Source organism: Harpegnathos saltator, unplaced genomic scaffold (genome assembly GCF_003227715.2).
Source record: "Harpegnathos saltator strain DR-91 unplaced genomic scaffold, Hsal_v8.6 scaffold229, whole genome shotgun sequence".
Lineage (NCBI taxonomy): Eukaryota > Metazoa > Arthropoda > Insecta > Hymenoptera > Formicidae > Harpegnathos > Harpegnathos saltator.
Window position 1 is genome coordinate 540,705 of NW_020230016.1, and position 26,711 is coordinate 567,415.

General features: G+C 36.5%; 1 protein-coding gene and 1 pseudogene across 1 annotated transcript; both read left to right on the plus strand.

The window, feature by feature from the left end:
* Window positions 1–2,273: 2,273 nt before the first annotated feature.
* Window positions 2,274–8,058, plus strand: LOC105185084 (uncharacterized). Its single transcript, XM_011144319.3, has 7 exons — window positions 2,274–2,343; window positions 5,638–5,863; window positions 6,058–6,140; window positions 6,389–6,494; window positions 7,234–7,428; window positions 7,565–7,800; window positions 7,871–8,058. Exons 2-7 carry the CDS (start codon window positions 5,665–5,667, stop codon window positions 7,904–7,906), a joined length of 855 nt encoding a protein of 284 aa, XP_011142621.2. The 5' UTR covers window positions 2,274–2,343; window positions 5,638–5,664; the 3' UTR covers window positions 7,907–8,058.
* An 8,582-nt stretch (window positions 8,059–16,640) lies between these two features.
* LOC105185085 (cytochrome P450 9e2-like) lies at window positions 16,641–18,206 on the plus strand (annotated as a pseudogene).
* Window positions 18,207–26,711: the final 8,505 nt, after the last annotated feature.

Sequence of the window (26,711 nt, forward strand, 5' to 3'; positions counted from 1 at the left end):
ATAACAATATGATGATGATATATTACATCAGTGAAGTAATATATCTCATTTTGTAAAATGGTATGGTACGTGATCCGCTCCGACGCTTCATACATCTTTATTTATTTATGATACATTTCTCATAGCCTCACTGCAAAATCTGGCTCTATAGATTTCTCGGGGATAGTTCAAAAAAGATGCTATAACAATTTAGCGGTGAAACATATCGTCAACGAGGTGAAATTTTGCATCTCCTACAATGATTTTTCAACTGATTCGCTCCAACGCCTGGTACGACGGGCGCTTTATTTATATATTATAAATTTTTGACGACCGGATTGCAAAATCCGGCTTTGTACCGATCTCGGGATACGTACGAAGTACGAAGAAGATGCTGCAACAATTTGATAATAATATCAAAGAGAGTATCGTCAAAGAGACGAAATATTGCATCTCGTAAAATGATATTTCGAATGATTCGCAGCGACGCTTGGTACAGCGGACGCTTTAGTAATGTATGATAAATTTTTGACGGCCGGATTGCAAGATCTGGCTCTGTAGGGTTCTCAGGGATAGTTTAAGGAAGATACCATAACAATTTGGCTGTTATATGTATTGTCAACGAGGCAATATATTTGTTCTTGTAAAATTGTATTCCACCTGACTCGCTGCGTATTTGGTACAGCTGGCGTTTTATTTGTATATAATAAATTGTTGACGGCCTGTTTGTAAAATGTAACTCTGTGAAGATCTCGGGAATAGTTGTACGAAGATGCTAAAACAAGTTTATGGTCATATATTACGTCAACAAGGCAAAATATTGCTTCTTGTAAAATGGTATTCCGCCTGACTCGCTGCAATTCCTGGTACGGCTGATACTTTATTTATATATTATAAATTTTGGACGGCCGGATTGTAAAATCTGGCTGTGTAAGGTCCTTAGGGATAGTTCAAGGAAGATGCTGTAATAGTTTAGCAATTATACATATCGTCAACGAGGCGAAATTTTGCATCTTGTAAAATAATTTTTGGAGTGATTCGCTGCGATGCTTGGTACGGCGGACGCTTCATTTATTTTTCATAAATTTTGGACGCCCGGATTGCGAAACTGGCTTTGTGGGGACCTCGATAACAGTTCAAGGAATATTCCATATCAATTTGGTGGTTACATATATCGTCAACGTGGCAAAATATCTTATGTTTTAAAGTGGATGCTGGAAGATATTCATACATATACACACGGCAATACTTAAGCCCGTATCAGACTATGGATTGGGATTGAGATTAAATTGAAATTTGACCAATTGGAAAAGAGAAAATAATCTCAAGTATAGTAAACTTACTCCTGATTGGTTAAATTTCAATCCAATAATCAATCGCAATCCGTAGTCTGATATGGGCTTTATGCACTGCTTATATATACGCTAAACTAATGCATTGCTTGCGCGAACGTAAGGCAGGAAGGTTAGGTCATATATACTGCACTATGGTGCAACTGGGCTACACTTTACGTGTTATCTACACTTACAAATTTTTCCACGCGTACATCATATTTGCTTATCAGACTTACATGGACATCTTCCTTATATTAATATCTAGGGTCGTACAGAGCCCGATGTTGCATTTAGGTTCTTGGAAATTTGTAATAAATCAAAATATAGGCACCGCGGAATGAACGTTCATTCAAATTATTTAATCGATTTTTATTTCGACCTTTTTTCCAAAAAAGCGCTCTGTTCGATCCTGCGAACGTTCTCCTGATTGCAAATATCATACATATAAGGTGATTCTCTCCGTATTTTGTTCATAATTTGTAGTATAATTATGCTCAGCATTCGTCCGAGTAGATGATATGTAGTCATGCTGCATGCTACTTCCTTTCAACAGACAAATATTATATTTGCAGCAAACATTCAAGAAGAGACATCACACGGCTTGGAGGGCCAATCGGTAAGCTTTGTGGAGGAACCGGCAGATTTAGAGCAGAATATTGCTGCATTCAAAATGGATATGATGGGCGCTAATATCGAGGATGCTCTCAGATAGCACCAAACTTCTATGAATATTTTTATTAATTACGAATGTTCTATTATCAGAATATTCGAGTGAAACATTCTATAAACATAAATAGAACATTCCCAGACAGTACAAAATGTTCTTATGAGATACGACTGCTCTTAGTTTTAGAATATTTGAGAATGGGACATTCTATGAATATAAATAGAATATTCTAGGTAGAAAAACGTTTAACAACTATATATGGTAGACAGTTTCGAAGTTGGCTGCACTGATCAGCATAGATGAGCATCAGTATCGGTCAGTGTTCGCCTTACCGTACAGGTACTATTGATATAAAATATAGAGGTAAATACGTTTTTAGTTATAATTCCTTATTTCTTTTATTGGATTGTTCTTTCACACTGTCAGTGTTATTCTATATATATATATTATTATTGTACTTCTTATGTGTGCGTATTGTTTTATATTAAATATCACATTTTTGTTCAATCAAAATAATAACCTCAAAATAAATTGTATAATTAACTTGTACAATTTAGTGAACATATTGATATTAATATACGTTTATTTCAACGGATGAGTAAATGCACTATATTGTTTAATTTATATTGCTAAGTGAAAAAGTAATGATATAGATGAAAGTGATTTTCTGTGTTAAGTTGATTGTTACAAAGTTGAGACATTTCAAGACATGTAAACGCGCATTGCGCTTTTGAACTATATAATAAAATTATACAAATAGTACATGTCACACAATGATCTAAAACGTGGACAGAAAATTCTACAGATCATTGTAAAGATCATCATAAGATTCTACATATGTTAAAAACATAGTATATAACTTAGAACGTAAAATTACATACAGAATCTTATACTTGTATAATAACCTGCAATAACCTGTAAGACATTGTAGTTACTTGTTGGACTATTTTGTGATATATTGTACTATCTGTAACTGGACTAGTTATTTCTAATGTTCTGCTTTGTTTCTAACTTTGTAACAATCAATGTAAATTCTGTACATGCAGAGGACATAAGATCTCAGCACACATAAGATTTGAAAATATTTTGTTATAGCTGTATATATATTGAAACGATCTATTTCACTAATTACCAATAATAAAAGATACGAATAACAATTATTTATATTTGGATATGTATTAATATGCAGAACTAAAAATATTTTGTATATTTTCAGTATTATATATACTTATTTATTAATTCATATTTTTCACCTTTTATATCTTGAGAGAGAGAATTCCATTTATTAAAATATTTATTTATTTATATTTTAAGTTTGGATTTGTTAAATATATGATATATACATACAGATAAAAGAATTTTCTAAAATATGGGAACCTTTCTGCAATCTTTCTGATAATAATCATTACAAATCCTATAATATTAAAGCAGTAAATAATAAAGAATGCTCAAACGCAAATTGTTATGTACTTTTTTTATAAAAGTGAAACGAAACACAGAGACATGTTTCCAGCTTATTAATGACAGTTCAAATGCTATTAATGATATTAATGTGATGAAAGTGTGCAGAATGAATGATAGACAGAATCAATGTAGTAACGAAGTGGAAGAAGTGGAAAATTATGAAAATATTAATGATCATAGACCTGATCTGTATAGTAATAATGAAAATGAAAATAGTTTTAATATCAACGAACAACCTGTTATTTCTAATGTTAGGTTAGATATTAGTTTATTAAAAGATGGAACAGAAAATTATTTCCTTAATAGTTTGCGAAAATGGGCAACTACATGTAATATACCTCATGAATCATTAAGACAATTATTAAACTTACTAAAATCAATACCTGTTCACTCATACTTACCAAATGATCCGAGAACTTTGCTGAAAACACCTCGAAAAACAATTTTAAAAAATATTGAGCCAGGTGTTTATGCGCACTTAGGTTTAAGATTTGCAATAGAACAATTAATTTCTAAAGTGAACAATACATTATTATCTATAGAATTATTAATTAATGTTGACGGATTACCACTTAGTAAAAGTTCGAGTAGTCAATTATATCCCATTTTATGTTCATTGTTCGAATATCCTTTTAATATATCTGTTATTGGTGTGTATCTGTTGTTGGTGTGTATCATGGTTATGATAAACCTACTAGTGTTAATAATTTACTGGCAGATTTTGTTCAAGAAGCTACTGATTTTGTTAACAATGATTTCATTTATCAAGGTAAGCGATTACCTTTTAAAATTAAAGGTTTCATTTGTGACACTCCTGCAAAGTCCTATATAACTTATTGTAAAGGCCATTCAGGATTTTACTCCTGTACTAAATGTACACAAAAGGGAAAATACATTAATGGTAGAGTTTCTTTTATTCAGAATAATTTACCAAAGAGGACGGATAATAGTTTCCGCCATCAGTTGCAACCAGAACATCACAATGGGGTTTCTATTTTGGAGAATATACCTAATTTCGGAATGGTTACAAACTTTCCTTTAGAATATATGCATCTTATTTGTTTAGGCGTCGTAAAAAAACTTTTAAATATATTGTATGGAAAACCTGCATATAAATTATCAAACGAATCTATAATAAACATATCCGAATTACTTTTATCGATAAAACGTTATGTTCCAGTAGAATTTGTTAGAAAAACACGTTCACTGAATGATGTAAAGCAGTGAAAAGCGACAGAATTCAGATCTTTTTATTATATAGTGGACCAGTAGTTTTGCGAAATATAATATAACACGAAAAGCATTTACATTTCCTCTCTTTACATATTGCAGTTCGAATTTTGTCTTGTGTAGAATTATGCAATACATATATTACGTTTGCACATAATTTATTGCTATATTTTGTTGACAAACTAAAAATTATTTATGGTTTTGAATATGTGTCTCATAACGTACATGGATTAACACACATAGTTGATGACGTCAAGATTTATGGAACTTTAGATTTGTTTGGTGCCTTTCCCTTTGAAAATTATTTACAATCTCTGAAAAAATTATTAAGAAAGGCTAATGTACCATTACCTCAAATTATACGTCGATTATATGAAAAGGATATGACACTATCGATAAATGACACAATAGAACATGAAATATTATTTAGTACAAAGCATAGTGAAGGACCATTACCATCAAATGATTTTAAAAAGCAATACAAAAGTTGCACATTTAAATCCTTTAGGTTGACTACAAATATAGGAAACAATTGTTGTCTTCTTAAAGATAAGTCTATAGTTCTTATCAATAATTTTGCTGTAAAAAGTAATATTTATTATATTATTGGTAAAAAGTTTGAGAATGTAACTGATTTTTTTCATGAACCATGCCATTCTTCTCGTTTAGAGAAGATTTTTTCTGTTCATACACTTAGCTGTATATCTGCGTGGTTAATAAATGAGATTGATAAGAAACTTATCATATTATACATTTTTCCATATTATACAGATTTTGTCGTTTTTCCATTTCTTCACGTTTAGATATTATATGTTATGAAATTGATTCTATGTACTTTTTTCTTAGATATAATATGTTTAGTGTCCAAGAATTTCATAGATATATACGTTCGTAAATTATGAAGTAGAATAATAAGAAAAAGATACTTAGTGAGAAATATAACAATTCAACACGGCATTGTAGGATTTATTGTTTATATAATTGGAAATTATGGAATGGATAATAGTGCATTTCGTTGATGACAATGTTGTCGAAACTGTACCATCAAATTGGGTCTGTAATGATATCTGTTATTGGCCACCTTATAATATAAGTAAAATAACGCAAGCTATATCATCGTGTGTGTCTCCAGTTATTAATGAATGGAATGTATGTAAAATACGGCAATTAGCTAATGGTCGTAAATATGGTAAGTTATACGACAATAAGTGTAGAAAACAAATATAATATTTTAAATTAACGGATTAAATTTTATTCTTACTAACATCGTATATACACACGTTTGTCTGCATGGAACTATTTTTCGTGTGGTTAACATATTAAAAATTTTATTTTTGTCATAAAATAAGATTGAAATAAACATATGTATTTTTAATGTCTTAGATAATTTCCTAAAGGCTAAAGCTATGTGCGCAAAAGCAGAATATACTTCTGATCTCAATTCAGATATGGAAGTGAAAAGACAGGTAAAGAAAAAGCGATTTTTCGATTAAGAGAGTTCTGAAGAGAATATAACTGAAGTTGATTGCAATTCCGACTTTGCACATAGAACTTCGTCTACCAAAGAAACAAGTATTTTGTCTTTAAGCTGTTTAAAATTATTGTTTTACATATTTAATTATATATATACAGTATTGTGACATTATATTAAGATATATAATTCTAACTGCTTCTAATTGTTCAATTTTTTATGTTTTTATGTTTTGAAATGTAGTTCCAGATGCAAATATTAAAAATAGTAAATCTGCAACAAACAATATGGAGAACATTAATTCGAATTAAAAAAAAACAGTTCACTGTGAAGAAGCCAACTTTTCGAGGTAATTTTTAATTCAAGTATCTACTCTAAATTTTATTACTTGTGAATAAATAAAACCTTATTATGTTGACGGGATAATATATGTATTCTGTGTAAGAAATGAAAAATTATGAAGATTGATTGAGAACTTTCGTTAATATAAAGATATTATAATATGAGTAGTAAATATTTTATATTACTATTTTTGAATGGCGTATATATATAATATTAATAGTTTATTTAGAATTACGTAATGTGGCATACATACAGCACACCCATATAGCACAGAGAATTCAAAAAGAATTTATTGCTGCGTCACTAATATTGAGTTCATTTTCGAAAGCAAGCAAGATAGAAGAAAGAAGAAAAATGTTATGGAGTGTAAACAATGTTCCTTTTGTACCTAAAAATGAATTCAGAATTAGTGTCATATAAATAAATTTTTTTTCAAAATTTCTGTGCTATTTGAATATTTTATCGGTCGAGATTTTGACTCTAACATTCCTAGCAAAACTTGCACATATTTTCAAGTTATAATCATAATTAATGAAGTAATTAAATATTTTTAAGCACGCAAAGTAGACAATGCGATTTCGGAAATATCAAGCGATGACTGCGAACGTGACATATTGTCCAACGCAATATTACCATCTTCACCAGATACAAATATGTATTTAATTCATATAGTAATTAGCATTTTGTTAACATTGCTATATATGTATTGTTTTAATTCTAACAATTACAAATTTAAACTTTTATAGACGCTATGAAAATATCTGAACACATTGTGCTGTCAAAGAAAGAATCGAATACGATGCAAAAACATACTGGGGAAAAAGATCACGAATTGAATACGATGCAAAAACATACTAGGGAAAAAGATCACGAGTTACCGGTGGTAATAACTCGCAATGAGTCTTCATATCAACCTATGAAATCACGTGATAACTTACATGGTAATATGCTTTACATGATGCATTATATTTCATTTAGTATTACCTATGTTTATATGTATTGATTATGATCAATTTGATTATATTAATATACATATCTGCAAATAATTTACGTTTATTAAAATATTTCATGTTTCAGATGATGAAAATTTCCAAAAACAGGTTTTACGCCTATTACAAATAATTAATTTACGACAGCAACAAATATCAGAGGATCTTGGCATCTTATTAATAAAAGCGAATTTTGAGAAGAATGAAGAAAATGTACTTGATGAAAATAGTATATTTAAAAAATTTAATTTTCCGTTGCAAAATCAACAGAATTTACAGGAGTTAGAAGAATTCCTAATCGAAGATAATAACTTCAAACAATTTGTGCGTATATTTACTTATTAGAAAATGTTTATTTATGATTTGTATTTATTAATATATTGTTATATTTTAGATCAAAGATTATTCAAATCGGAGGAGCATCATGTAAACATATGGTGAAACGCATTCTGCCAAAAGTAATGTCTAATAATTTAGCTAAAACATACAGTTGGTTAGGTTTCAAAGAAAAAACTAAGTTTCATAATTTTCGCATTTGCTCTGCAATATTAATTTCTACACAGAAAACATATGGTTGCTCCGAAGCGATAGTAGAATCTTTAACAAAATATTGGCTTGTAAAATCTACTGAACGGCAAAAAGCATCAACGAGAGACAAATTGTAAGATGTTTTACTTCAGGAAGAAAAGAGATCTCTAATTTTAAGTGCAATGTGATACACAAAGTGACGAATTTATAGTATTAAATAGGTAATTTATTTTTTTTTCCACCAGATTCTGATAGCGCATACACTAATGTAATATGTTACAGAGAGAGAGAGAGAGAGAGAGAGAGAGAGAGAGAGAGAGAGAGAGGGAGAGGGAGAGGGAGAGGGAGAGGGAGAGGGAGAGGGAGAGGGAGAGGGAGAGGGAGAGGGAGCGAGAGAGGGAGCGGAGAGGGAGCGGGAGAGGGGGCGGGAGAGGGAGGGGGACGGGGAGAGGGGGGAGGGAGAGAGAGGGAGAGAGAGAGAGGGAGGGGGAGGAAGGGAGAGGGAGAGAGTGCGCGCGTGTGTGTATAGACTTGTTCATTTTAATTGTTTTATTGAATTAGTATATTTAATTGATTGAAAAAGTATACCTGTCTCACTTCAATTAGTGCAAGTTGCAAAGAACAAATTGATATATTGTGTTACGTCCTAGCGGAGGAGCGCAACCTTTTAGTTCGCGAGTAAGGTGAACCTCGTTCGTACACGCGTGTCAGTGAACGGGTCAGGGACCCGACGGGTCCCTTTACTCGGACACCCACGTACGACGAGCGGTCCGTTTTTCGGTCAGGGACGCGAATCCCTTTACCGGGGATAGGACCATGAGTTGACTGTTGAGAGAGAGTGGGATGGTGGGAGAGAGGGAGGGAGGGGGGAGGGGGAGGGATAGAGAGGGAGGGAGGGAGAGAGAGAGGGAGAGAGTGCGCGCGTGTGTGTATAGACTTGTTCATTTTAATTGTTTTATTGAATTAGTATATTTAATTGATTGAAAAAGTATACCTGTCTCACTTCAATTAGTGCAAGTTGCAAAGAACAAATTGATATATTGTGTTACATCCTAGAGGAGGAGCGCAACCTTTTAGTTCGCGAGTAAGGTGAACCTCGTTCGTACACGCGTGTCAGTGAACGGGTCAGGGACCCGACGGGTCCCTTTACTCGGACACCCACGTACGACGAGCGGTCCGTTTTTCAGTCAGGGACGCGAATCCTTTTACCGGGGATAGGACCATGAGTTGACTGTTGGAAGGGTGGGTGTGATTTTGAAATTAATTGGTGATAATAACTATTAACAGATTTATTGAAATAAAGATGACAAAATGATATTGTAGTACGGTTTGAATTAGCAAATTTGATAATAACGGCGCGGTTTGGATTTTTACAGATTTATTAAGATAAATACATTTAGACGAATGAGTGAATGTGTGTGTGTATGAGTGCATGAAATGGAAAAAGAAAGGGATGGGAAAGAGAACGAATATGAATAGGAAGTTAATCAGGTGAAGGGGAACGAGAGAGGTTTGGCGAATTTAGAGGAGTGGACAGTTCGGAAAAAGAAACAGGAGAATAAGATATTAGAGGGGTGGAAGGAGTGGATGCACGTTGGGGAGAAGAAGTAGGAGTATCAGGGGATAAAATTTGAGAGAATAGGAAAGGAGGTAGGATTGTCGGTCTGGAGGGAAATCTATATCTAATCCGATGATAATTATGTTTCTGATATACGGTAACTGTTGATCAAAATTGTATGGGTCTCTTATCTCGTCAAAGAGGTGGAGGACCCGATGGATGGTTACGCGTGAATGATAGTAGTGGCCCACTAAAACTGGATTTCAAAACAAGGGTGGAATAAATAAAATAGAAGTAGGAAAGATAAAGTAAAGAAAATGAAACTTACTACTGATTCAGGATGAGTTGACACAAGCAGAAGTGAGAATGGCGCAGATCTGCGTAGGTGTTCTCGTTTCCAATATTCGTATTCCGATTGAGGCACCAAATAGTCGTTCACTTATATAAAGAGGAAGCCCGCACTTTTTCCAAAATCCGAATACTTGAATATTTGAATACTAAATATTTGAATGAATTGGAATTATGAAGATTTGAATCTGAGTCCTAATGTTCAAGATTTGAATATCCGAGTTCTGAATATCTGAGTTTTTAATATCTGCGTGAGAGTGCGAGTCTGAGCTTTTTCGTTTCCGTGTTCTTCTGTTCGCGGAGGCGGATTACTGCGGTTTTTATATCATTGATCGGAGGCAGAAGTTATCAGGGTTGGTAGAGAGATAGGGCTTCACCCCTCCCTTTTGAGGGAGGGGTGAAGCCCTAAGGAGAACCCAATGAAGTTAAAGATTTTGTTACTAATTTTTATTATTGGTCCTGGTTGACAGTAGTGGGAAAAAGTCTTAGCCATTAGCGAAGTTAAAAGACATCGTAGCAGGGGACAGTTAGTTCTAGAAGACGTGAATATAGATGGGATAAGGGGTGGAGCGTGGATGTCTCATAGTTTTGGGTGGATAGGTTATGATTAGGCGCGTATGATGGTGGTGGATTTTTGTGAGATAGAGAAATATATACAAGTGGCCAGCTGGAAAAGTCAAGATGCCGCAAATCAAAGGCTGAGATCAGATTTTACGACTATCAGTGAAGTAAACTTTGTTGGTTAACTGATAGGGCGCATATGGTTTTGGATTGGGAAGATGTAAGTTTCAAGTTTTAGAGCAGGAATGCTCTGAGATGCTTTGTTTTACTGAAGGTTTGTTAGCGCGGAGTTTCAAATTTTTATAGCTGGGACGACGGACACACTTGGCGAACACTACCCAGGTATAGGTTTTTACAACAGGGCACTGTTTCCTGTTATGGAATTTTCCCGAATCGCCTTTCATTTGGCGCGACGGCTGTTCGCCAGATGGGTCTGTTTCTTAATTTATATTTATATATATATATATTCCTATTATAGTTATATTAGGAGAATATAAATCCACGAGAGGAAAAGACAATTTTGTTAGTTAAATCTGCAGGACGTAACAATTGCTTCACTCATATTTTATAAATTAATATATTTGTTCATTGCAGGAAAACTTTATATATTCATATGTAACTTTATATATTTGTTCACTAATTTTCATTTTAAAGTATATACAGGGTGTTATAAAAGTCCGGGAAGAGCAGAATAACTCGAAAAACATGAGTCCTAGAAAAAATGCGAAGTACTGGGTCTTTATGATTTTTTCCTGGCTATCTGACGGTCACCTTGGATTTGACCTTGACAATGAACTTGAAGGTCATTTCAAGATCAGGTCAATTTTTTAAAAATGAGAGTCCATACTTTTGACCCCAGAAATGAAAAGAACGGAAAATTTTACGTTCGAATATGACCTTGAACACTGCCAATTTGACCTCTGAAGGTCACATAAAGGTCTAAGCTTGTTTTAGGCTGAAAACGCGAAAATGCATCTGCTAGGGAGCAATGTTACGCATAAGAATAAGAATGAAGAGGTCAACGAGGGACATTCAGCCGTGACCTTGCCCTTATTCTTAAGGTCATGAGTTAAGATTATTATTAAGGACAAACCGGACTTTTTTTAGGACTGAAAATCCATACTTTTGACCTAAAAGTGTCAAGATCGAAAAATTTTACGTTCGGATATGACGTTTTCAACCTTGACCTTGTTCTCGAAATTATGTAGCTACAATCTCCTGTATTGATGGAACAATTTGGTCAGTTAGAAGCTGCAGATAGGTTCTTGAATTCAAATTCCCATTTATAAAAAAAGGCCCAACCACTTGATTATCATAAAGACCTGCTCAAACATTCAATTTTTGAGGTCTCTGCGTATGTGCCTCAAGCATCCAATGAGGATTTCGTTGTCCCAATATCTAAAATTATGACGGTTTACCTTACCAGTAATTTCAAAAGACACTTCGTCTGAAAAAACGATATTATGCAAAAAGTTCGGTTGCTGATCAATTCTTTGCATCATAACTTCTGAAAATTGCACCCTGCGGTCAAAATCATCCTCATTCAACTCATGGTGGAGATGAATTTTGTAGGGGTGGAACTTAATGGTTTTTAGATTTTTGGAAATTGACAATACACTCATTTGAAGCTGTTGAGATGCTTTTCTAATTGACAATTTGGGATTTTCAACAAATGATTGGGCTACTTCAAATTGTCGCTTTTCTGTCGTTTGGGACCTTGGCCTCTCAGATTTTTGGCGGTTTTTATTACTCCCAGTTTCTACAAATCGTCTAATGGTGCGAGATACAGTCGATATTAAAATACCTTCGCCTTCATTACGAAAGTTTTCATTGAACAGCAATCTCACTTCACTGTATGACCTTTGTCTATTCCCCCATCCTCTCATCATCAATAGCGATACTCTTTCATGCTCTGTAAGAGAAGCCATTTGGAATTGAAAATAAAAAATTTGCAAAAATTTGGTATAAAAGATTCGGTTTCTTTACCTTTAAGTAAAAATGATAAGTAATGTACCATTGATCGTTAATAATAATATCATAATAATTCAAAACGGACTAGAATGACATCAAAACTTGTTAAATCGATGAAAACTCAAAAACAATTATTATCTGTTTGACACTGATAGAATCGAGACAAATAAAAACTTTGAAGCGTATACTTTATCGATGGCGAATAAATTTTTCGGATACCGATTCTGGGATTTTTGAGCTCACTAAAACCGAATCCGACGTCGGATTTTGCAAATTCAAGATGGCCGATTCAAGATAGCGGCCGATATTTAAGAATAACAAAAATCGTTCAGCGTTATCACTTATAATTAATTCTAATCTCGGTTCTAATGATAAGATTAGACAGTTTTTCAAAGGAGTTTCGGCTTTAAAACCATCCAAGCCGAAATATTCATTAATTTGGGATCCGGCGCCAATTATCTCATACTTGTCTTCATTATGGCCGCATGATGACATAAACCTAGAGATTCTTACACGCAAACTAGTCACTTTATTAGCTTTAGCCTCAGTACAGAGAGTACAAACATTGTCTCTCATAAGATGAACTAATATACAATTTACCACAGATACAGTTACTATTAAGATACTGGACCGAATTAAAACTTCAGGGGTTAACCGGTGTCAACTTCTGTTGATTTTTCACCATTTTAAAGACCAGCCTGCGTTATCCATTTTCTCTCTTCTACGTTTTTACATAGACAAAACAGAGAAATCTTTGCTAGGACCACCGTCAGCGTTATTTCTTACTTTTAGAAAGCCTATAAAAGAGGCTTCACCTCAGTCAATTAGCCGGTGGATTAAATTAACCCTTTCTGAAGGAGGAATTGACACTTCTGTTTTCTCATCCCACACAACTCGCCATGCAGCGTCTTTTGCGGCGGCCCGTGGTGGCATCAGCGCGAATGAAATTAGAAAAACTGCAGGCTGGTCTCAGAACTCTTCCACCTTCGCGACTTTTTATAATAGGCCCCTTTTGCCTTCGACTGATATCGCAAAAGCAATTATTTTAAACCACTAAATGTATGTTTCTTGGATATTTTTACACAAAAATATGATAAACGTTTATTTTACGCCACCCCTGGCGGTGTTAAAACAAAAAAAATGTAATTTAATCACAAATCATTAGCTTTAAACAGCTACATATCATCTACTCGGATGAATGCTGAGCATAATTATATAATCAAGCGAGCTTCAGAGCGAAGCTCGATTATAATTATGCATATGCTTTCGTCCGAGTAAAATCCATCCTCCCTTTCCCGAAGGACTCCAAGTTTCCGTCCTTCTTTCCCTATTGTTGATTTGTGACTTGCTTTAAATAATGAAAGCACATCGCACGCGCAGTGCAGGGGCGCAGGAAAGCAGTGCAGTGAAGCGGCGTTAGAGCGACCTCAAGTTTTGGTGCAAGCCTTAAAAATGCTTTGTTGAAAGGGAGTAGCATGCAGCATGACTACATATCATCTACTCGGACGAAAGCATATGCATAATTATAATCGAGCTTCGTTCTGGAGCTCACTTGATTATATAATTTTGCCTTGTTCGCGGGTCTCCGCGAAAGGTCTCTAGTATGGCTCCTGTAGACTCTTAAGCTCCTTGCACAATGCCAGGCAACAGGCAATAAGAATAAAAATAGACCAATCACAATAGATTATTCTTGTAATAGTCGATTGTGATTGGTCTATTTTTATTCTTATTGCTTGTTGCCTGCCATTGTGCAAGGGCTCTAAAGGGGATGCTGAAGTCGTCAACGAACTTGCAAAGCGTCGATAACGTGGAGGTGATCGTCAAAAAGTAGGGAACGTTATCATCTGTTATCGACGTTAATGAATTTTGGTACACATATGTGTATATATATTTACATAGTATTTATATAGTAAAGACAATTGCCGGATAAGCGCTGATGCGATTACACTATCTTTTCATCGCATTTTTCCATATACTAGAACGCTACAAGCGCGCGCTACGCGCGCGCCATTTTAACTTATTCACATTAAAGTTCAGAATAAATATTATAAATAAAAAATAATCCCTGGAGTATAATATACGTTCGATAATATCTGACTCCAACATACAATGTATTAGGCGCATACAATTTGAAATTCCATGATACATATTTTCTGGGTAGTAACGCGTACCCGTATAACCAATGAAAATTTCGACGTTCAACATTTCTATTCAAGCCTATCTTAAACTCTATCTCTTCCCCCCTCATTCTCTCTTTCCCTCTCTGTCTTTCTCAGTCTCTCCCTCTCTCTCTCTCTTTCTCTCTCTCACCCTCTCTCTCACACTCTCTCCCTTACTTTCCCTCTCTCACACTCTCTCTCCCTCTCACACTCTCTCTCTCACACACTCTTTCCGACTCTCCCTCTCTCTCCCTCCCTCTCTCTCTCTCTCGTTATATTTATTACCATTACCCGATAAAGAAGAAAAAATATATTATATTAGGTGCGCAACTAAGTTCCCGCTGTTTTTCAAGAGGTGGCTCCAGTAGTAAGTGCTGGTCGATTGTGACATAACCAAAACGTCATGAACCAAGCTTAGACATATGGTAAACAAACCGCTTTGACACATTAGTGATTTTGTTTTTGCGTCATATACTTTTGGTTGTGTGAAAATGTCTGATTTTGTGCCAAATAATCGTCATTTGCGGGAAGTGTTGCTTTTCTTCTTTCATTCGAAAAAAACGGCGGCTGAAGCGCATCGAGAACTCCAAAAAGTTTACGGAGATGCTGCTCTAAGTGAAACAACGTGCCGTGATTGGTTCTGTCGCTTCAAAGATGGTGATTTCGATGTTGACGACCGTTCGCGTGAAGGAAGGCCAAAAACCTTCGAAGACGCTGAATTGGAGACATTGCTCGATGAGGATCCGTACCAAACGCAAAAAGAGCTTGCTTCAGCATTAGGAGTTACCCGCCAAGCCATTTCCAAGCGATTGCATGCGTTGGGAATGATTCAAAAACAAGGAACTTGGGTTCCTTATGATTTGAAGCCAAGAGACGTTGAGCGTCGTTTTTTCGCCTGTGAACAACTGCTCCAGCGGCAAAAAAGGAAGGGTTTTCTTCATCGCATCGTTACGGGTGATGAAAAATGGATTCATTATAGCAACCCAAAGAGAACAAAATCATGGGAACTGCCCGGTCATGCTTCTACGTCGTCGGCTCGGCCGAATATTCACGCTGCGAAGGTTTTGCTGTGTATTTGGTGGGACCAGGGCGGTGTTATTTATTATGAGCTGTTGAAACCGAACGAAACCATTACTGGGGAACGGTATCGAACTCAATTGATTGAGCCGAGCACTGCGCGAAAAGCGGCCACAATACGAGCAGAGGCACGAAAAAGTGATTCTACAGCATGACAACGCTCGGCCTCACGTTGCCAAACCGGTTAAAACCTACTTAGAAACGCTCAAATGGGAAGTCCTACCCCACCCACCATATTCCCCAGATATTGCGCCGTCCGATTATTACTTGTTCCGTTCGATGGCACATGGTCTGGCTAATCAGCAGTTCCGCTCATATGAAGACATCTCAAAATAGCTTGATTCGTGGATAGCCTCAAAAGACGAACACTTCTACCGTGACGGTATTCGAGCTCTGCCAGAAAGATGGGAAAAAGTTGTCACTAGTGATGGGCAATATTTTGAATGATTCATTTGTAACCATTTTTTCACAATAAAGTTGCATTTTCATAAAAAAAAACAGCGAGAACTTAGTTGCGCACCTTATTATTTTATGTTATAAAATTGTTAACCTGATATAACCCCATTATAACTCCTTTCGTAAACTGTCATTCGCCGCGATGACAGCTACGAGCGACACGAATGCAGGAATGCACGAAGAGGAAAAGTTTTTATTGTAGGTATAAATGTCACTTTCAATCGTCACTGCAGCTCATACTAGTCAGAGAAGCGAAACTCGCAACTGCAATTTGTCAAAAGTTCAACATTGATTGCGCGTGCTGTGATTGCTTCCAATTTTCGAAGAAAATAAAATTGGCAGCTAGAAAGGTCAGCGGATCTAGAAATGCTGCAAGTGTGAATAACGTTTCATATATTGTATCAATATAACTAAATACGAGAAGAAAGAATAGACAAAAACGATAGCTCCGCGGAATCAACAAAACTACGTTGAGAATAATAACATATCTCCTCTTCACCTGTGACTGATCTGGACATTAGGCTCACAATGGTGATTACAATCTTTCTTGTCGTCCTCCTCACGATGTGTGTTTATCTGTACAGCATCATGGGGACCAAAATGACACGCTTCGAGGGGATGAATGTTCCACATGAACGCCTGTGGATCTTCTTAGGCAATATCGCACCTTTTTTCTTCGGACGTATGTCTATGGTGGAGATTGTCCAAACACTATACAAACGTTTTTCGAACGCAAAGTATTATGGCTTGTACAATTTTATGACGCCGATCTTTGTGATTCGCGACCCAGATCTCATCACGTCGGTCGCCATCACAAACTTCGACAATTTTTGCGACCACCGTAATTTCGCGAACGAAGAGCTCGATCCAATAGCCAGTAAAAATCTATTCGGTCTGCGAGGTGATCATTGGCGCAAGATGCGGAACCTACTCAGTCCAGCCTTCACGTCCAGTAAAATGAAGATGATGTTTGAATTAATGACCGAGTGCGCCGACAATTTCAGCAAACATATGGTCAGCACGTCCAAAATCAGCAGGACGATAAATGTGAAAGAAGAAATGTGCAAGTACGCCAACGACGTGGTGGTCACATGCGTCTTCGGCATCAGCTTGGACTCGTTCAAACATCCAAATAACGAGTTTTATCTTTTCGGCAGGAAGATCATAAACTTCGAGAGCGGTTTGTCTTTTAAATTCTTCATGAATATGAACTTCCCAGCAATCGCGAAATTCTTCAAAATACGAGTATTTAATGAAAAGATAAAGAACTTCTTTAAAGAGGTTGTCATCAACTCGACGAAGATCAGAGATGAGAAGAATATTACACGCCCGGACATGATTCAATTGATGATGGAAACTAGAGACAAAAATACCGGGCTAGCGTTCGATATCGACGAGATGGCCACCCTAGCGTTCATCTTCTTCGCCGGTGGATTTGATTCCATGTCATCGGTAATGTATTTCTTAGCACACGAGGTCGCGACAAATCCTGATGTTCAGAGCAAGCCAAGAGCAGAGATCGACCAAGTCCTCGAGCAGAACGACGGGAAACCTACTTACGAAGCCATAAACAGCATGTAGTATATGGATGCTGTGATAACCGAGTGCCTGAGGCTGTATCCGTTAGTGGCCTTCATCGACAGACTATGCGTTAAAGAGTTCGAATTACCACCGTCGACTCCAGACAGCAAACCGGTCATTGTGAAACCCGGGGAGAGTGTTTGGTTCCCGAATCACTCGCTGCATCGTGACCCCATTTATTATCCAGAGCCGGACAAATTCGATCCAGACGGATTCTTGAATGGCCACACGAACATGTCGGTTTATTTACCGTTTGGTATTGGGCCTAGAATCTGCATAGGTAACAGGTTCTCCGTGATGGAGATAAAAGTGATGCTATTCTACTTTCTGTGGCGATGCACTCTCGAGCCCGATACCAAAACTAAAATTCCGATGGTACTGAGGAAGAGGATGTTTGTCATGCTGGCGGATAGTGGCTTCTGTTTGAAAGTACGAGCGAGGGAATTGACAGCTTCCGTTGGACAATGAATGCTCGCCGAGAGAACGGATGGAGGGGCAAAGATATATAAACTAAAATTTTGGTAACATTTACTTCAAATATGATAGGTGTGAATCGCTTGAATTATGAACTTAATTAAGTTTTACTTTCTATGTTTATCGTATATGCATATTCAATAGCAAAGAACTAGCTAAGAAACGCAAAAATGGAAATTTGAAAAAGACAATTCATTCGAATATTTTAACAAAGAAATTACATATGCCACATGCTTGCCATTAAATTTGCTTGCGATTGCGAAAATTCATAAATTATCACATTGGCAGTGTAAGATAGTAGCTGTTAGGCTTATCATGTGGAATGAACTTAAAATGTTATCACACTTGGGCATAATTTTTGCGTAATCTATATATATATATATGTGGAGATTATATATATATATAGATTATCCAAAAATTACGCCCAAGCGTGATAACATTTTAAGTTCATTCCACATGATAAGCCTAACAGCTACTATCTTATACTGTCAATGTGATAATTTATGAATTTTCGCAATCGCAAGCAAATTTAATGGCAAGCGTGTGGCATATGTAATTTCTTATATACAGGGTGAGTCAATTAAAGTGTTACAGACTTATATCTTGGAAATGAATAATTTTAGAGAAAAATGTTTCAGACAAAAGTTGTATAGTATCAAATGGGACATAAGAAAGTATCATTGATTAGACCTTGATTAGCCATTTGAAGGTTACGTGAAGGTCACCAACAATTTTTCAAATAGAATGCTCTACTTTTTTTGGCATATTCTTATAACGTATTGCAAGAGCTTTCCAAAACACTACAACAAAGTATATTTTTGTTAAGCACATCCCGAGTTATGAAGCTTCAAAGTTGCAGTACCGCCGGCATTTGCATTATCCAAAGTGTACCGCATGGAGGTTGCACGGTCGGATTTACACCTCTTTGTATGTGTGTGTGTGTGCGTGCGTGAGTGCGCGCGCACACACACACTTACACACACGCACATACACACGCACGCACGCACGCACACACACACACGCACGCACACACACACACACGCACACACACACGCGCACACACACACGTGTACACACACACGCACACACACAAGAGGTGTATCCGATCGTGTAACCTCCACGCGGTTTGGGTAATGTTAATGCCGACGATACTGTAAATTTGAAGCTTCATAACTCGGGATGTACTTAACAAAAAAATACTTTGTTATAGTGTTTTGGAAAGCTCTTGAAATACGTTATAAGAAAATGCCAAAAGAAGTAAGACGTTCTATTTGAAAAATTGTTGGTGACCACGTAACCTTCAAATGGCTAATCAAGGTCTAATCAATGATACTTTCTTATGTCCCATTTGACACCATACTTTTGCCAGAAACATTTTTCTCTAAAATTATTCATTTCCAAGATATAAATCTGTAACACTTTAATTGACTCACCCTGTATATATAGGGTGTCCGGAATGTGATCATTAATATTTTGTGTACTGAACTCGTAGAGTAGAGTAGAGTAACGGTAGAACTCGTAGAGTAGAGTAGAGTAACGGTAGAACTCGTTAAAACAATTAAAAAAGTCCTGCGCCATTTTACAATTTTTTCAATATTTATTCCGTAATTAATTAAAATATGTAAACGAATGAGCGCATGAGAAAGCGAGATGACGGGCTCTGTGTATAAGAAGATGGCTTACCTCGCGTGGCGAGAGGCAACCGTAAGCGACAAGAGGCGTACGCGTGCAACAAAGAGTGAGCGAGCGCGAACGACGAGCGAGCGAGCGCAAGCGACAAGAGGCGGCCGCCCAGCGCTCTCTACGTGCTCATTGGCTCACATGCATTTCAATTAATAACTCGATAATTATTGCCAATTTGACATTATGGTACATGACTTTTCTTCTCAGCTACACCCAATCTACCAGTACACAAAATATTAATGATCACATTCCGGACACCCTGTATATATATATGTACAGGGTGTTTGATAGCTGATCATGCAGACGAAAGTTGGAGATAGATTGGGTGTAGCCGAGAAGAAAAGTCATGTATCATAATGTCAAATTGGCAATAGTTACCGACTTATTAATTAAAACGTGTAAGCCAACGAGCACGTAGAGAGCGGAGGGCGACCGCAGTAAGCACGTAGACATTTGATACAGGCGGAGTCAGCGAGTGGCGATAGGCAAGCGCGCGCGGCGAGGGGCAACGTAAGCGACCGCGCACGACGAGCGAGCTTTTTTTTTATAGCTTTTTCCTTATAAAGGGTTTTCCAATAAGGGCGGTTCGATGTTGCAATGGAATAAAACAAACTGTGTGTAAGGTATTAACGAAATCCTTTTTTTTATTTGAAAGGCCCATGTATGCCATTATGTGTGGAATATAACATCGCTCAAATGTCCGCCGCGGCTTCTCACAGTGGCACGGATCCGAGTGGTCTAATTTCCAATGATTCTGCCGCATAGATCCGGCTGATTTTGAGCGATGGCCTGGGTTATGTTGACTTTAAGGACATCGGTCGATTGCGGCTTATTGGCATAGACCTGCGACTTCAGAAAACCCCACAAGAAAAAGTCTAGCGGGGTCAAATCGCACGATCTTGGTGGCCAATTCACGTCACCTCTGCGAGAGATAACCATACCCTCAAATCGTTCATGCAGAATGTCCATCGTGGCGTCCGCTGTGTGGCATGTAGCGCCGTCCTGCTGGAACCACATGTCGTCCACGTCCATATCGTTCAATTTGGGCCAAAAGAAATTGGTTATCATCATTCTGTAGCGCTCGCCATTGACGGTGATGGCCTCACCAACGTCGTTTACGAAAAAGTACGGACCAATGGCACCGCCGGCCCAAAATTCGCACCAAACAGTAACTTTTTGTGGATGCATTGCTACCTGTTGAACCTCGTGTGGGTTGGCGTCGTGCCATATACGGCAATTATGCTTGTTAATATAGCCATTCATAAAAAAAATGCGCCTTGTCGCTAAAGATGATTTTTCGGCCAAAATTGAGGTCCTCTTCCAAATGCTCCGAAGCCCAGTCAGCAAACAAACGGCGTTGTCTATGGTCATTAACTTTGAGCTCCTGGGCCAGTTGGATTTTGTACGGGTGCAGGCCCAAGTCCCGACGCAAAATTCGCCAAGTTGAAGTCTGCGAAAGGCCGAGTTCTTGTGCACGGCGAGGAATTGACTGCCTCGGGTTTTCTTGCACACTTTCACTTACAGCGGCGATGTTCTCGGCCGATCTGGCGTTCCTTTGACGTACGGGTATTGGCTGATCGTTTACCGAACCAGTCGTCTCGAATTTGTCCACCAAACGTTGGAGAGTCGACTTTGAAGGACCACCGCGTCTGCCGTAAAATGGGCGCAACGCGCGCAACGTTTGCTAACGAACTAACGAACACTCATTTTGATAATAAAGTTTTACCATTTGGACGTGCTGTTCAATCGTGTAACTTGTCATGGTGATTTGGCATAAGTGACTGAATAACGAACAACAGGTTAGACAGACGCCGCCAAAACAACATGGCCGCCACAGGCTGCCAACATCGACCCGCACCAATTGAAAAACCCTGTAGCTTGCTCGCTCTGCGTCGTTCGCGCTCGCTCGCTCTTCGTCGCGTTCGCTCGCCTCTTGTCGCTTGCGCTCGCTCGCTCCTCATCGTTCACGCTCGCTCGCTCCTCGTCGCGCGCGCTCGCTTCTTGTCGTTTACGTTGCCCCTCGCCGTGCGCGCTCGCCTATCGCCACTCGCTAACTCCGCCTGTATCAAATGTCTACGTGCTTACTGCGGTCGCCCTCCGCTTTCTACGTGCTCGTTGGCTCATATGTTTTAATTAATAACTCGATAACTATTGACAATTTGACATTATAGTACATGACTTTTCTTCTCGGCTACACCCAATCTATCTCCAATTTTCGTCTGCATGATCAGCTATCAAACACCCTGTATATATATATAACCTGTATATTTGGTGGTTTATTTCGAAAATAGAACATTTTAGAGAAAAATATTTCAGACAAAAGTTGTAAGGCTTCAAAGGTTCTATTTACTGATGCTATGAATTTAACCTTGGGATAACCTTGAAAAGTCCAGTCAAGATCAACATAAAAATCTTATAAATGGATACCCGAATTTTTCATTACATCATCTTCTCCTACCAATTAATTTAAACAACTTTTGTTTGAAACATTATCTTATTTAACTAATATTTTGTGATATATTTAAGGAAAACTGAATAACTTTTTCAATATTTAACTCACGATATTTCGTTAATTATTTGTCAGAAGAAAAAATGGTACTAGATTTTTTCCTCTATTTAGTCTCAAGAATATATTGTTCCAATAGCGCCATGAATTTGGTTAATTTGATGATTTTGAAATTTCAAAAAATCAGCAAACAAAAGTCAAGGGCTATTGTAAAAATATTTTCTTGAGACTAAATAGAGCAAAAAACTCTAATACCACTTTTTCTTCTGACAAATAGTTAGCGAGATATCGTGAGTTAAATATTGAAAAAGTTATTAAATTTTCCTTAAATAAAATTAAAAAATGTTTCAGATAAAAGTTGTTCAAATTAATTGCTAGAAAAAGACGATATAATAAAAAATTGGGATATCCATTTAAGACCAAGGTTAAATTCATAACGTCAGTAAATAGATCCTTTGAAGCCCTACAACTTTTGTCTGAAATATTTATCTCTAAAATGTTCTATTTCCGAAATAAAAGGGCTGTACGAGTGGTCTGAATCACTCTGTATATATAATAATTTATACGCGTATAATATATTAACACGTTTTCAATATTTATCAAGAGGCTTTATCTTATACATTATCAATACCTCGCCTGTAATAAAATTGGATATCTGAGGTATATAGTCATCGACAAGTTTCAAAGTTTGCAAAAAACAGTAAATACCATATAATAATAATATATAATATGTAAGTGAATATTATAATCCGTAACCTTTGAATCTGCATCTGCTTCTGTATGATCAATTGCAGTAGTAAACATTACATTTGTTGTATTATTATCTAAAAATAAATACAATTCATTAATTATATTATAAAGATTCTATTTGTTTTAGTGTAATATAAATAAAATATACTAATATCAAAGCTGAATCTGCATCATTCAAAGGATCAGATATATCCAATCCGTTACCTGCATTTATTCCTATTTTCTCAGTCATAACATCTGTTGTTTCGACAACCTTATCGTGTGAAATATTGTAACATACTTTAGCCTTAGAGAAATTTTTGTAATTATTAGTATCTGATATACAGTAACTAATACATTTAAAACTTCGTTCTGTATGTCAGATCCAGCAATTACTCTATAAGAATAAGATTATAAGTTAATTACATACAAATAATATTAATGAGTAAACGCATAAAACCTATTTGAACTAAAAATATATCAAAAGTTAAGTTTAAAACTTTATATTAAAAAAAAATTATACTTACTTGATCATCTAGTTTTTGATGAGAATGTGAATATCTTCCATCGGTGGTAGATATCGCAGACAAACTATATTATCTGTTATACAAGCAATTGGAAAATTGTCCAGATATAGCGCATGAAAAGAAAGAAGGGGCCGACGACCTTATTGAAATATATATATTTTTATTTTTTATTTATTTTTAATATTCTTTCATATAATTTGTTTTTTGTAATTTGAATGTATTACAACTTTCATTTATATTACTATAATCTGTAACCTTTGAAGGGATGAATCTGTATCTGCTTCTGTATAATCAATTGTAGTAGTAAACATTACATTTCTTGTATTATAAAATATACTAACATATCAAAGATGAATCTGTATCATTCAAAGGATCGTCAGATATATCCAATCCATTACTTGCATTTATTCTTATTTTCTCAGTCATAACATTTGTTGTTTCGACAACCTTATCATGTGAAATATTGTGACATGCTTTAACCTTAGAGAAATTTTTGTAATTATCTGATATACAGTAACTAATGCATTTAAAACTTCGTTCTATATGCCAGATCCAGGGATTTGGTATACAGTAACTAATGCATTTAAAACTTCGTTCTATATGCCAGATTCAGGGATTACTCTATCTATTAATGACATACAAATAGTATTAATGAATAAACATATAAAACCTATTTGAACTAAAAATATATGAAAAGTTAAGTTTAAAACTTTATATTAAAAGAATTATACTTACTTGATCGTCTCGTTTTCGATGAGAATGCGAATATCCTCCATCGGTGGCAGATATTCGGCATCGTTCAACAACAAATGAAATGGTTCTCTTATGCCAAATATCTTAGTGATCAATCAATAAAAATTTAGCAGATCCGACACACATCGTGAAAAAACTTGGACAAGTCAACTTTCAGTCGAAAATGTGAGTGCAGCATTGTGATATCTTTGAGGTTAGGAAGCTTCAAAACCGAAATGCGCGATTGTCAAACCTTTGCTGTCGCTCCTTGCTCGACGTAAACTACCAATGTTGCGATCACGTTGCTCGTGTTCGACTCGAATTCACGTGCTGTATAATATAATATATATAAAATAAATAAACTAGCAATATTTTATTTTTATTTCACCTCCTGTTCTACCAACCCGATATTCTTCTTTCTCATATTCCCTATTGCTTGCTCACTCGCACTCACTGCTCTTTACTTCTTCAGCGCGCTCGTAACGCCTCTGTACCGCGATTCTGTAACTCGTTATTGGAGTTAACGACATTTTCGTTATCGTTGCGTAGCTTTTGTATACCGTAGAAAAGCTGCACAACGATAACGAAACTGTCGTTAACTCCAATAACGAGTTACAGAATCGCAGCACTGGTGTCGGAAAAATGAGAAGTACAAATCCCCTCTCCTCAGCGGTCTAGCGTTTCTTTCTTACTTTCTTACTGAATCGTAATTTCTGTGATTCAGACTTTAATCTTAAAATATCTCCACTTAGAGACAACGTACACAAAAAGCACAAGAACACTTTCTTCCTATTTTTTAAGGCTGAATCGATTGGGACTAAAAAAACGTTGATCGGTTCAGCCATTCCTGAGATATGAATATCTCACCTCGTTTCAACTCGCAGTTTTGCGTAATAATAGGCACAGTGTGCCTCTTGATACACGTACACAAAAGCGGACAGGTTTTATTCTTTTTCTCCAATAATAAAGCTTAAACGAAATGTGATGTAAAAAGAGGTGATTATTGATAATTTGGAAGGAAAATTAATGCAAATTACGAAAACCGGTTTCGATTACTATGGTGCTTTCTCATACACTTGGTAACTTTGCGCAGTATCGTTCGCAGACAACTACGAAAAGCGATGCCGTACATTGCATATAAAAGAAAGTTGATGCTAAAGGTTGGTGTAATAAGGCAGCATGAATAGCTGTTGCAGGCACCACAGCAGGGCCGGCGTCTCCTTCTCCGCCAAGGTGAGAAAGAACACGCATAGACGGATGATGTAACTAAAAATGAGATGAGTCGTTTACAAGTTAAGGGGGGAACCTGGTTTATAGGGTCAAGATTTTCGAAATTTTTTTTGTTTAATCGATAGTTAAACTATTCAGGAATATATTCCCAAAGTTTCAGAGCCCAATTCGAAATATTTTAAAAGTTATAGAAGACATGGTGAGTCAGCGTCGCGCAGGTATATAAGCGCTCAGCCGGAGCGCTCCTTTTGTCCGGATTCTCTCTCTCGTCATATTTATTACCATTACCCGATAAAGAAGAAAAAATATATTATATCTTATTATTTTATGTTATAAAATTGTTAACCTGATATAACCCCATTGTAACTCTTTTCGTACAAACTGTCATTCAGCTGTCATTCGCCGCGATGACAACTGCGAGCGACACGAATGCAGCCGTGACCGATCGAGACGATCGAGGCAGTCGAGACGGCTAATCAACATCGCGGAAAAGAGGCTTCAACGCTTCGATAAGAAATACATTCACAATAACACGCACTTTTTTAGAGAGGATATCTTTTCTCACAGATTTCGGACAAATGGGTGTGTGCTGCATTGTCATTTCGACTTTTCTACACACAGATCTAATATGAATGTGAATGCGACGCTGCCGATATTTGCTTTCTTTCCGAAATGTGCATTTTGCTGCTGCTTATCGGATTCTTCGATTCGCTGATGTATATGCAGTGTAACATAATAAAGAATAATTTGAACAATGAATATTATTAGACGAAAATGATTCTTCAGAAAGAGTATGTTTGTTTTCACGTAAATCGGCTTTTCACTTCATCGTGTCAGCGACTTCTTTTTGTCAAGTTTACGTCGCACTAGCAATACGGAAAACGTTTTCGTACAGTGAATATTCCTGCCAAAATAAAGCGGAGTATTCAAATCATCCGAAAAAAGCGATGGGATACTATTGCGAATAGGACACCGAGTTCCTCCTACAACGTTTACGTCGCACTAGCAGTACGGAATTGAAAACGCTTTTGTACGGCAAATATTCCTGCCAAAATAAAGTGGAGCAATATTAATGTTTTCTGTTTTATTTTTATGCTTACAGAATAAAAAAAAAC

Bases quoted from the DNA above. Each gene is read 5' to 3' on its own strand.
- LOC105185084 (XM_011144319.3), top strand. From the start codon at position 5,665: ATGGAATGGATAATAGTGCATTTCGTTGATGACAATGTTGTCGAAACT. The intron at 5,864-6,057 runs GTAAGTTATACG...TTAATGTCTTAG, and splicing joins AGCTAATGGTCGTAAATATG to ATAATTTCCTAAAGGCTAAA. The intron at 7,801-7,870 runs GTGCGTATATTT...GTTATATTTTAG, and splicing joins ATAATAACTTCAAACAATTT to ATCAAAGATTATTCAAATCG.